The sequence below is a fragment of the Numenius arquata genome, chromosome 11 (assembly GCF_964106895.1).
Source record: "Numenius arquata chromosome 11, bNumArq3.hap1.1, whole genome shotgun sequence".
NCBI lineage: Eukaryota > Metazoa > Chordata > Aves > Charadriiformes > Scolopacidae > Numenius > Numenius arquata.
In genome coordinates this window covers 11,026,393-11,038,922 of record NC_133586.1, presented here as the reverse complement: position 1 = coordinate 11,038,922, position 12,530 = coordinate 11,026,393, and the positions used below count along the sequence as shown (strand labels likewise).

The following is a 12,530-nucleotide window of genomic DNA, read 5'->3' as shown; positions in this document are numbered from 1 at the left end:
TAGAGTTGTAACCCCGGCTGCATAGATTCATAAAGCAATTGGATCCCATGGTGAGAGATATACTGAGGTAAAGGGAAGAAATTGCTTCGTTCAGTCATATTGCTGTCTCTGGGCACTAAATGCAGCATCTCTGACTACTAAACACAGTCAGATGCAATGCACTTCCAAAATTACAGAAAACTAGTTTTTGAAACTGAATTAATTCCTGTTTAGTTTCTCCCACATAAACCTGTCTTTTATATAGCACTCTTGGCCCCTAACACAGAGGGGTTGATACATGCCCCAGTATTCTGGAAATCATTTTAAGTTGGTCTTTTTGCCGTAGAAGAGAGGAATGCAATGCCTGGGGTAGTGAAGAAAACTGAAAAAGATTTTAATCTCCTTCCAGGAGTCTCATGATCTACTTTTAAATCTGTTTCCATTAGTATTTAATGGCATCATAATTACTGTAAGCCTCTAGCGTTCAGAATAACCACAAAACAAATACAACCTTGATTATGCTCTTATTATTATTTATATTACAGTGGCAACAAGAGACTTGGAGCTCTACCAAAGGAACAGGGGGAGTGTGCATCTCCAAGAACCTGCATATAATCTATAATGAAAATTTGTAGGTTATTACAAACAGAAAAGACTGGGGGGCGGGAACAGACAAAACACAAAGGTTGCTATATCTGGTTTACATGCTCTTATTTTCTTACTTTAGAAGTCTAACTTTCTTCTTTGGAAAAGATCCCGTCCTTCATGAAACTGGACACAAAGACAATCAGAATTCCTAGCCTGCAGAATTGGCTCAAACCTTATTGTTTAGGATAAGTTCTTCTCCAAAATCCTCAAATACAGCTTTCTCCCCTGCTGCCAATCCAACGTTCACAGCAGACTTGATAGCTTATTCTCTGCTGCCAAACCTGCCTCCAGTCACACTTTTTTGTTGCAACTAAGAAGTCACAGATTTATTTATCCTCTAAAACTGTGGGCTGTATTTATCCTCTAAAACTGAACAGGCATGTAGCAGTAGACCAAAGGCTCCTTTGTGGAGAAAGCACATCATTTCAGAAGAAACAGAGACGGGTGTCTCTTCTGCTCAATGCTTTTTGCAGACAGTAAAGCAAAAGAAAACAAGTCTTTGATTTACCCCCTCATGTACGGCACTATTGAATGAGCCAGTTAATCAGGAGACCCGATTTTACCATTCCCAAGTGATTTCACTAAAACGTTGATATGTCATCCCCTTTTGGTATTTGCACTTTTTCAACAGTGGAAATTAATACAGCAGAGGGGCTAGGTCTATAATTCAGAGATGAAAAGTGGCAATGATGGGTATGAATTTCTCCGAGTTCAAATTCCTCTTCCAATTAGAGTCTTAACGCTTTCCTTACTGACAGAGAAATAGAAGAGAGGGTCTCATATTTTGAAATAATTTTTAATACAGTCCACAGTTATCTCCCCCTGCAGAGCAAACTCCCACCGTACCCACTCACCCGACCCAGCATTTCTGGCAGCCGCTCCTCGCTCTGCCCAAGGCTGGAGGAGCTCCCAGCGCTGCCAACTTCGCCTAATGGAAACCTGTGGGAGATTTCACAACCCTTTGGAGGAAGCTCTGAGATAAGACAAGACCCCGGGAGGTGCAGTTGGCCGACTCTTGGTGTCGAGGGGATGTGCCAGCCTCTCACAGCAATTACAAAGTGTTAGTCCTGACTAGCTGTGAAGGGTAATGGCTCAGTCACCAAAATGAAAAATTACTGGCAAACTGTAGCTGCCTTTGTAGAATCAATTTACTTAAATGAGATGAGAAGGCAGAATAGATGAACTAATTATGAGGAGCTCAGCAACTTTTCCATCTGAATGTGTATTTTTAACCCACACAGCTCTAAATAACAACAGCATCAGTAGATGTTCTTTCTATATTACATATCAGCGGCCCTTACATGAATCTATTGTTGCAGAAAATGAATGTTTCCTTCCTGAAAAATTTCAAATTAGTATTTAAGGGCTCAGGATTCACACTAAGAGGGCCATATGTAATATCCTTTTTCCCACCTAGATTCATAGATTGCAAGTAAAAAAAAAAAACCTGTGAAAGTTATATTGCAAATTATTACATTTACAGTCTTTGAAAACATGACAGGTTTTTTCCCCATTCTGACTTGAGTGCTAAACAGCAGAGCAGGTGCTATAAAATATCTACAGTCTATCACACCCTCTATTCTGTGCGTGTTCCTCCCCAGTAGAGCTTAGAAGGACTTGCAGTAAATACTTCCAACAAGCCAAGCAAAATTACTCCTAGCCCAATAAATGACCTTTGATTAATGTAAATGATTCCCCATTTTTTCCCCTTTTGCCATCACATTTTATTTTCTTTATTTTTGGATTGCAGAAGTTTACCTAGTATGCAAACCCAGGAATCACACAAACAAGTTCTGTTTTTTCAGAGTCTAATCAAGGTACCTCCCACTGGATAATTGCAGGACAAAGCCTAAAACCCAACCTGGAAATAGCTAAGATCTGAAAATGAACTAAGAGAAATTGCTTATTTAAGTTTATAAGCCCAAGTGTGTAAAATTTGGAGCACTTCACTACATTCCTCCCCAGGCAAAAAGACCAAGTATGTCCACTGAAGTGAGCAGGAATCATATGCAGCTGTGAAACGAAGGGTCTTCTATAGAAAAGGTCGTTAAACACCATTTTCTATAAAACACGGTTTAGTGGAACTTTTCTTCGCAGCCTTGTGACATGAGCAGTGGTGCAGAAAGGTTTCTGTTTCTTGTGGAGGTCTATCTTACAGCGAGATCAGAGAAAAAAATACTTTAAAATTCAGATTTGCAATGGTAACCCCATAAAGCTGGCAGAAAGCCTTATGGCAAGCTCTGGTATTACATGTTCTTTCTGTCTATGTTTCTTTACGCGTGTAACACATTATACCAACACCTCCACTGACAGGCTCACTTTACTTACTTTTGCAGCTTTAGGATTTATATACTTTTCAGACTACTGAAAGTTGTGTTTAATTAGCTTTTACACTTTCTCTTCCTTTACACACAAAAGCATTTGGCTACTGAAAGACTGGCCTTGCCACACATCCACAATTTAATGACAGCTATTGTCAAATTAGTGTTTTCAGATGCTCTAATTTCACATTTATCTTTTGCCAGAAATATTGCCTCGTGCTGTATTAAATAAAGAAAAAACTTTATTCTAGCTGATATATGTGACAGTAATCACAGCAAATAAAAGTCATACAGTTTGAGAACATCATTACAAGTTGATCGTCTTTTAAAAATATTTAACAAAACGCTCCTGGATCTGCTTTAGTAGCTGAACCTGAACTCAGCGAGGAAGTGACTGAGCAGAATCAGACATCCTCATTAAGTAAAATTAGCCAAGTGCAATTTGCCTGGCTGGTCCCCTCTATGTATTAGCATTTATATCCAGCCAGTGATGAGCTTAATCAGGTTTTTCAAACAAAAAGAAAAAAAAAAAACCCTCCCAAAACCATAAACCCATCAGGTTTATTAGTAACAGATTGCACTTCCATTATAAAAAGGCAGCTAAGAAACTGAAGAAAATTGTCTTTTTCAGAAGTGCATCCTAGTAGCTAATAGCAATCTTTCCCCAGAGCGGGAACATGACCTCACATACGTGCTAGCTGATTCCTGTCAGATTTAGTGAAGACAAAGGGAGACATTTTATTAAAGGGCAAATGCCAGGAGGCTCTACAGAGCTGCTACGGGGCTCCCGGGGAGGGACAGGTTTGCCCTCTGCTTGCAAAGATTATATCCCAAGGTCTTTTTTCCCCCTTCCACAATGAACACATCTCAAAATGCTGTCAGGCCCAAGAAACAGAAAAAGAAATGCAGGAGCATGTAAGGAGCATCATCAGCAACGCTGATGTGACAACTAAAGAGCAGAAACAACCCCGGAGAGCCCGGTCCTGCTGGAGGGCACTTACCTGAAACAGCAGCAGCAAAACTGAACGTGCGAGGCAGCAAGAGGCCACAGGAACCCTGGGCCCAGAGATGGCCACATGTGCTGATATTGCTATCAAATTTAACCCCACAGACTTTCTGAACACCAGAAAAGACACAGAAATATATGTAGATTTTAAGACAAGCTACTGAAAGTAGCACTGGTAAAAACAGGCTCCATAGAAATAGCTTGTTTTCAACTTGCTAGCACCTCTTTCAGACAGAAGGGCACCAGGTATGTCCGAACATGCATTGAGAGCTCTGAAATTTTTTTATAAGTTATGCCTCAGCGCATCCTGGTTTGCAGAACACTAGGGCAACGAAAGCTGGCCAAAGGAACCACACGCTGCAGCCTTTCCCATCTGCACTGCACAGGTACCAGGTAACAGAAAACAAGGCAAATTAATGACAACCGCCCCAGATTGACGCTTTGTAACCCCAGTTATTCTCTTCAGGCAGCAACTACTTTATCCCAGCAGCACAAAAGGAGGCTTTGACCCTCTGTTGTTCATTCCAACATCCTTTTCTCCTTAAATCCATGGTTAGCTGTTCTCTTTACAGCATGTTTCTATAGTGACCAACTGCTAAATTGATCCTCAATATATTTCCCTTTCCACTTGCCTTACTTCAGACGTGAATACTCAAAATGTTATTTAAACAACATTCCAAAAAACTGAGCCTCGGGCTGTAGTACGATGGTATGGTAGACTACTTCATCACTCTAACTTCCCCAGCTCTTGAAACAATGCAAAAACAAATAAATGCAGCATTTACAGATGAAACCAAAATTCTTCATGGCTGGCTAACAATTACTTGAAAAGCTAAAACATAAAGGACCAGGAAAAAATGCATTACTAGTACCTTAGAGAAGTATCAGACTCCTCCTTTCAGGCAAGTATTTCATTTCTTCAGCAGCCTTTTGGCTGTTTATTGTGCCGTGGTTACGGCAAACCAAGATACGCTTTACATGCAGGTAAAGCACCGTGTTCCCAGAAGGAGACAGGGGAGGACACATTTATAACAGCTAATATGGCAATGAATCATCCTCCTGAGGTAAAGACTAAAAACATTAAGAGGGGAATATAGTACGTTGAAATAATAATGATAATAAGTTTAAAAAGGGACTCAGCTTGTTCAAGTTTTACATATGCAAATAAACAGTATGAGAGGGGAAACACAAGGTGAGACATGTGAAGTAACGAGCAGAAAGATCAGGTGTATCTATCTTCCTGGAGGCTGAAAGAAGGAAGATACTAAACTGTACTTTCTGGTAAATTGCCACTGCCAGTTATTGACAAAGTTGTCAATTATACAGGATTATTTAGACTGATGACACCTGAAGAAATGGGGATTTATAAACACTTGGGACTAAAAGGAGAGATGGGAATGTGCTGCAGATGATAAATGGAGTGGATTGGAAGTAAAAGAGCAAAGAGGCCAGCTTCAGGGGGTACATGTAAATATCCTTAATTAGAGGACTGCAGTGAAACCATACACCTACTTTCAAAGTTGGATTTTAGGAAATAAATATAACTGCGTGGATGAAAGACCAAGAACGTTGGTTCTTGGTTGGTTGGTATGCCATAAGACTGCTTGGTATAGAATTTATTCAGATAACTCCTATTTTGCTAATGTTTAAATAACTTAATTATATCAAAAATGCCCTGGCTGCCCAGATCTGTAAGCAGTAAGATATTAAATGACCATTAGACCGATTTTCCTGAAATTGGTCAGACAATGCATTAGGAAAAGAGGACAGTGCTTGAGTTAATAGTAGCTGAGTAATCATGTAGTTTAACGTACATGGATAAAGCAGGAACCAACAAGTAAAAGGAATGTAGCAACTGGCACCACAATGTTTTTAAACTGGTCTAGGAGTAAGACTTCAGTTTTATTTTGAGACAGGGTATGTGAAAAGTGTTTTGAAATTCTTGGAAGAAGCCTCCTCCAATATCACAAAGCTCTGTTCTATTACAAACATGCTCTGCTGAGGAGTTAGGGATATTTCCTACCACAATTTTCTCAATAGAATGAAAGATATTACACTGTGGTCATGAAGAGACAGTTGACAGGTTAGGATTTTAATACAAGATTTGAAAGAGCTAGGCCTAAATCACAGTTTTGGCATTGACTTGTTTGGTCACACAAGCTGCTTAACTCTTCTGTACCTCACTCTTAATATACAACAGACCAGCAATTCCTGCCTCCCAGGCATTTTACCAGGATACATGTACCCACAACCAAGATATTATGGATATAATTGGAAGACTGCATTAAAAACTTTGATATAAGAGGTACTCAGATATTAGATATGGCAACACGCCAGTGTTATTTATACTACCTTTCTAAAATAATTTTGGCTACTCATATTAAATAAATTCTCTCTTCCCAGCACATAAAGGTTTTATTTGCCACACTGCTAGCTAGTCCACTGCTTCAGTCTTAAGTGAGACAGGGCACTGCTACTAGGAGAACTTAATTTCCATCCCTCTGCTTTGATTGCTACTGTGGCTTCCATCTGCCGCGGCTTTTTTACACAATCACTGAGTCCTCAACTAAGTAATGCCTTGAGCAATAGAAGCCCGGGCTTCGATACATGGCACCAATAATATTTCTGCTTCCTAAGAAGCAATGCTAAAAAACAGCCAACTGCAACAAGTTTTGAAAAAATACTGTATGATGACTGAACTGGACAGATTAAAGTGAGTCTTAAATGCCATATTACAATCCAGAAAAAGAAAAAGTACTTGGCTTGGCCAAGCACAAAATCAGTATTCTATAAATGGCTCCTCCTTCCCCACACGCTTGCAAATGCAATAGAAAACAGAAATGCAGTAGGAGGAGGGCACAGTGGTTGTTTTCGCAAGGACTAATAAACTTCCTAGCTGAACAGGACTTGTCTTCTGATCGACAAGTGACGAATATGACGATATGCCTGGCTCACAATACATAAAAATGACAGCATAATACACTGAAGGCACCCTATTTGTCTTCAAGTTACTTTCACCGATTAGGAAGAAAAGATGTGGAATTAGAGTTGAAGGTGTTCGGGGGAGGCGAAACCTCTGAAGCAGAAGCTAGCAAAGGCTAGGCAGAACATGTTGACAAGACAGAGAGGCAACTGAAACACTAAATTGGCTTTTGTTGAAGATAATCACCACTGAAGACCAATGTACATTAGAGACTGTACCTGCCTATCCAGCTCCTCCCTCAATTATTTCAATATAGTATATAATACACAGAATGTAACACATGGTATAACCTTACAAAGAAGTCTTTATAACAGTTGTCGCAGCACCCAACTCAGAATATAACTTATAAATGCAGGGTTCCTCAGTCTTTGGATTGCTGTTTTCTACTCACAATAAAAAGAAGTTTAGGAAATAAGAAAAAAAAAAATCCATAAGCACTTAGTTTTGGCTTCCTTTGCCTTAATTTTTCTGCAAGGCATGGTACCCCTCTGCTGGGCAAGAGGAGATGAAACAGCAAGGAGCTGTGAACCAAAACTGACTGAACAGTAAAACAAAACCAGCCTCTTCAGACTGAAAAGGATAAGCAAGGAAAGGCAAAAGGGGCAACCTAACGCTGACCAAAAGCCTAAGAAAATAAGGAGCCCAGATGCAAACCACTGAGCAACCAGCATTCACGATTTAGACCTAGTTCTTGAAACACTGTCCAAACAAGAAAGTAACATTTTTTGTAACATTTTTAAAATGAGTCACCTTGAAGGAGCTGTCACCTTGACAAGCACCAGTTCTTTAACTCTAAAAACAATTGTTGCAATATTTAGGATAACAAGAAGCAGAAAGAATTTTCCAAAGCAAAAGATTTTTGTCTGTGAAAAACTAAGTTATGAGCTATGAAGCCTGCACTCCATGAAGCTGGTAAAGAAATTTAGCTGTAACTTGTGCATTCATAACATTGTCTTCCAGGAGAAGGTATGACACACCTTAAGCAAACCTTCAGAAGTTTTTCTTTACTACTTTAGGCATTACATTTATATATTTTTTTAAAAAAAATATGACAACTATAGTAAAGATAGGACAATTTCAGACATCAGCAGTGACGCAGGTGAAAAAGCAAACTCCTATCAGAGACATGTGCAATATCATGTACATTTTTGGGAAATACTAGGTAAATCTTGCACTGACCTCTGAAGCACCATAAGGAGAGAAGTTAAGCCTTCTTCTCATTAGCCCTGAGACCAGAGTATAGTTGCCCATTTTGTTGCAGACTTCTTGTTCTGTTCTACACATGACTCTGCTCGGTTCCCTATGGGTTGGAATACTAATCATTTTTAAACCAAGGAAAGACTGCAAAAAAGCCCTGTTTAAAAATAACATTCTAATAAGGGACTTCTAGAAAATTTTTTTTTTTTTTGGTTAAAAATATAAACACAAAACAAAATTTGATAACACTTTTTGCCCCTTTTATTAAAAACAGTCATTACATGTGACATACAGTCATATATCTTTGCCAAATGTATCTCTACTTTTCAGGAAACTAATTACAGACAAAGTGACACAGTGTATGTAATTACTAGGTTCTGGGTCAGTTTTTCATACTGCAAACTTCTGCTATTGTTTCAGTTGTTCAGGTGATTCTGTTTTTAGCTTGCCTGTGTGATCAACAACTGTATATTGCCTTCAAATACATTTACTTTAGATGTATATATGTGCACACAGTGCAATACTGCACCCAGTAGATACTGTAGAGAACATTCTTCTAGGGTCTTCACCCTCCAGACAGATTCATCCTTCTGCACCATCTTTCACATCCAAGCCTGTCACTTTCTTAACCAAAGTTTGTTTCACTAAGAAACAAGTTCTTTCAAACCACTTGTTTAGGGACCAGGAAAGAGGACAAATCTTACCAACAGGAAACTCTCCAGAGGGGAAAAAAGTCTTTAGTGACAGAAGCAGATACAGAGCCTCAGTAAAGACATGTTTTTCTTACCAAACCCAGACAAAAACTTCAACTATACAGCAGCTATATTAACAAGGGGGGGTGGAGGGGAAGAAGTTGTTTCTTTCCCTAGTCATTACCCACTTTCTCAACAGGACCAGATTTACATAAGAAAGAATATCAGTACATTTACCAAGATGCATTGTCCCATTTCCTGCTCTTGTTTTAGGTCAACTGGAAGCTTCTTTTTTCAGTTTTTCTAAAATCTCATCTGGTGTCATCGATACCAAAATCTTCACCACTTTTTCACGTGATTTACCACCCTGGTTTAGACACACACACAAAATTAAACACCTTTCAGAGAATCACCGCCAAATACACATTCCAAAAAAATCTCACTGTAATGCCAACATATCAGGTACTTTAAAAATAACTCTTAAAGTGTGGGTATGCAGAATTAACAGCAGTAAGAGACAGTTCATCAATGTCCTTTCTAGCTATCTGAAAGGTGGAAACCAACATATTATGTACTCTTCTTTTAAAATTGGAAGCAGCTCCCAGAGCGTGCCCTGAATTGACGCTCTTTTTATAGGCTAGAACAAAAAGCAAGAAGTCATGTTTCCATAATCCACTTGTATCACCTAGAAGCAAGACTCCAACTAATTTCCATTTTTGTTTTTTAAAAGTGGGTGTGTACACATATATGGGTGTATATTTGGTAACTGTGTACTTTCAGAACTTTCTTCAGAGAGTATTAGTTACTCTTAAGCTGAGTTCTCAGGTCGATAAAATCAACTAAATGAACAGAAATCACATTGTATATAAACCTATAAGACATATTCATACAGCAGTTATTTGAAATATCATTGACCTGGTTTTGTATTACTGAAAAAAAGGCTATTTTACATAGGCCCTGGCAAATCTGCAACCTCATTTCATATTGCCTGAAGACACAACTTTACTAGTATTCAGTAAATCATGAGAAACAAGTTGCTTGTTAATCTGTAGCCTGGCAAAAAGTTTGAAAAGCCCATAAAGGACATCCTAAAGGAGGAAAAAGTCCTCAACCCTACTATGCAGAAATATAGAATGAAATTTAAAGTTAAAAATAGATTTTTTTGCAGCAGTCTAGCCAGTTGATGATGAAAAATCAAAGCCATTCATAGAAATCTGCTAGCCTCAGTTTTATACTGGATCATTTTCCAGCAATTCCCCAATTTGGATTGGTTTTGTTCACGTTAGCACTTATCATAAAGCAAGTAGCACAGAAGAGAGCAACCAGTACCAAAAATCACTTGCTGTTTATAACTAGCAATCAGGATGGAAAAAATCTAAGGCACAGGTGAAATGCAGACTTTACCACAATGCTTCACTGAGAACAAACAGTGGCTTGTGAAAAACAAACACTAGCATGTAACTATTTGGACACTGTAGGTCAGAACAACTGAGTCAGACAACACTGGCCCCTTATATCTTCAACTGTGTTTAGCACTTATGAGAATAATGTAGTTAACACTATTTTCCTACCTTAAAGGCACGTTCAGTTTTATCTGTAAAATGTTGATAAATAAATGAAGCAGTTTGCCCATCATTCAGGAAAAACGAGACTCAAATCTTCTTGCAACTACAACTTCATTGTGCTCTTATGTTCATAAACTATAAATGAACATGGCTGGAAAGACTGACTTTAAGTACAATGAATTAATAAAACAAATTATTTATTCAGTGCAATGAATAAAACAGAGAGTTTCCACTCGCCAAAGTCAAGACATGTAAATTCTAATACAAAGAAACTCAAGGCCCAGCTATAATTCAAGTGCTTATAGATGCTCTTGCTCATGTGTGACAGTTAATGGTCAGAAAATTTTACCTCAAATACAGAAGTTACTTAAAAAAAAAGTTATTAATAAAATGCACATTCTTTGCAAAGCACAAATTTTGTGAACCGTGTTTGGCATGAAAATGAGAATTTTTGAAGAACCAGAAAACATGAAGCACACAAATTTGGAAAATACATTACGATGAGAACTATTCTGATTAAAGATCTCAAGGTCAACTGTGGTTCTTCCTACAGTTTGCTCTCAATGAATCATTCCATTAACTCAACTAAACACCTTTAAAGTGTATTTTGGACTGAACTTGGAGAGTAGTTCCCTTTCCTCAATGAGGAAGTTTCAAAATCTTGAATTTAAATTACAGTAGAGCAAGACTGAAAGAAAAACAAAAAAAGGAAATACCTTCTCTAAAATAACTTCACTCTTCTTCACTTCTAGCACCTTAGAGAGGTAGCGACACAGCTCAGCATTTGCCTCGCCTTCTGTTGGAGGTGCAGCAATAGCTACACCCACTGCCTCAGCTGTCACATCTATAACAAATAATTTAAGGATTTTATGCTCAAAATATTCAAAACATCTAGTTACCGTCTCCTAAAAATGAGTGTTTATGCTTTCAAGAGCATTTTAATTTAGAACCAGATAAATTTATAGATTAGCAGGTAATGACATTATTACACTTCACAAATTCCCTTAAGTTAAAGCTGTTAGCCAGTACAAACAAAGATAATCTCCCGATACAAAGAACAGTGAAGCCTTCAGACCTGTGTGGCCCTGAGTCACCAGTGCTCGCACCACCAGGGCCCTGCTCTCAGCCCCTCTCAACGCTGCCCGTTCTGACGCAGGCAGCTTGGCACCACGTATAACACAAAATCAGGTTACCCCACCAAAAAAAAAACATGATAAATAAGTCTGCCCAGAGAGCTGTGCCATCACCAACAGTTTCCTTCTGCTGCCAGTTGAGCCTGGGCACTCTCCTGCAGCCCACCGTCCTCATCTCACACACGTATTGGCATAAAAGACCAATTTCCGATTGTACACAAGCAAGTCCAGATTTGGGGAGGGAGAACACATTTTATTAGATCACGCTTTTATAGTCCAAATCAAACCGCAGACCCTCCTGGGACAAAATCCTGCTGATGGAGCGTGTTTGCTGTCACTCCTTTCCACGTCGCCGGTCCGGTGACACGCAGCCGTGCTCGCTGCACCCCCTGCCGCCACCCGCGGGACGCGAAGGCGCTACTCCCGCCTCCTTTTAACTAAAGTGTGAAACTACCTCTTTCTTTAGTTTTCTGACCGTTTTCTTTCCTACAGCTTAGGGGTGAGGGCTGAGCTCTCGCACCGGTCAGAAAGACCGGCTTCCCGCTCCGTCCCCGGCTCCCGGCCGTTATTCCCGGAGCTCCCGACGGCTCCCGCCGAAGGGCGGGGACGGGCCGTGGTGACAGACCCACCTGTGACGGCGCTGCAGCGGGCGCCGGGCTTGGCGCGAACCGCCACCCTCACGCATCCCTCGCCCGCCGCCACCGGTCCCGCGGCGGCGCCCGGTCCCGCGGGGCCCTTCCCGGCTCCTTTTCCCTGAAACAGAGGAACGGGCGCGGTCAGGGCGGCCACCGGGCGCCCCCGGCCCCCCGCGGCCTCCCCGCCCGCACCTTTCGGGGCATGGCCCCGCCGCCGCCCCGCACCGGTGCCGCCAGCGGCCGACGGAAGCCGGCGAGGGCCAGCATGGCGCTGTGAGCGGTTCCGGCAACGCCGGCTCGCCCCGCCCCGCCCCTGCGCGGTCCGCCGCTTCCCGGGGCTCCCGGCGGCTCCGCCTGGGGGCGCCAACACC

The 12,530-nt window shown here is 40.6% G+C and overlaps 1 protein-coding gene across 1 annotated transcript; it reads right to left on the bottom strand.

Annotated features, from left to right (window-relative positions):
• Positions 1 to 8,375: 8,375 nt before the first annotated feature.
• C11H15orf40 (chromosome 11 C15orf40 homolog) lies at positions 8,376 to 12,452 on the bottom strand. Its single transcript, XM_074156433.1, has 4 exons — positions 12,352 to 12,452; positions 12,154 to 12,277; positions 11,108 to 11,235; positions 8,376 to 9,193 (listed from the first exon to the last, which is right to left on the bottom strand). Exons 1-4 carry the CDS (start codon positions 12,424 to 12,426, stop codon positions 9,101 to 9,103), a joined length of 420 nt encoding a protein of 139 aa, XP_074012534.1. The 5' UTR covers positions 12,427 to 12,452; the 3' UTR covers positions 8,376 to 9,100.
• Between the last annotated feature and the right edge of the window lie 78 nt (positions 12,453 to 12,530).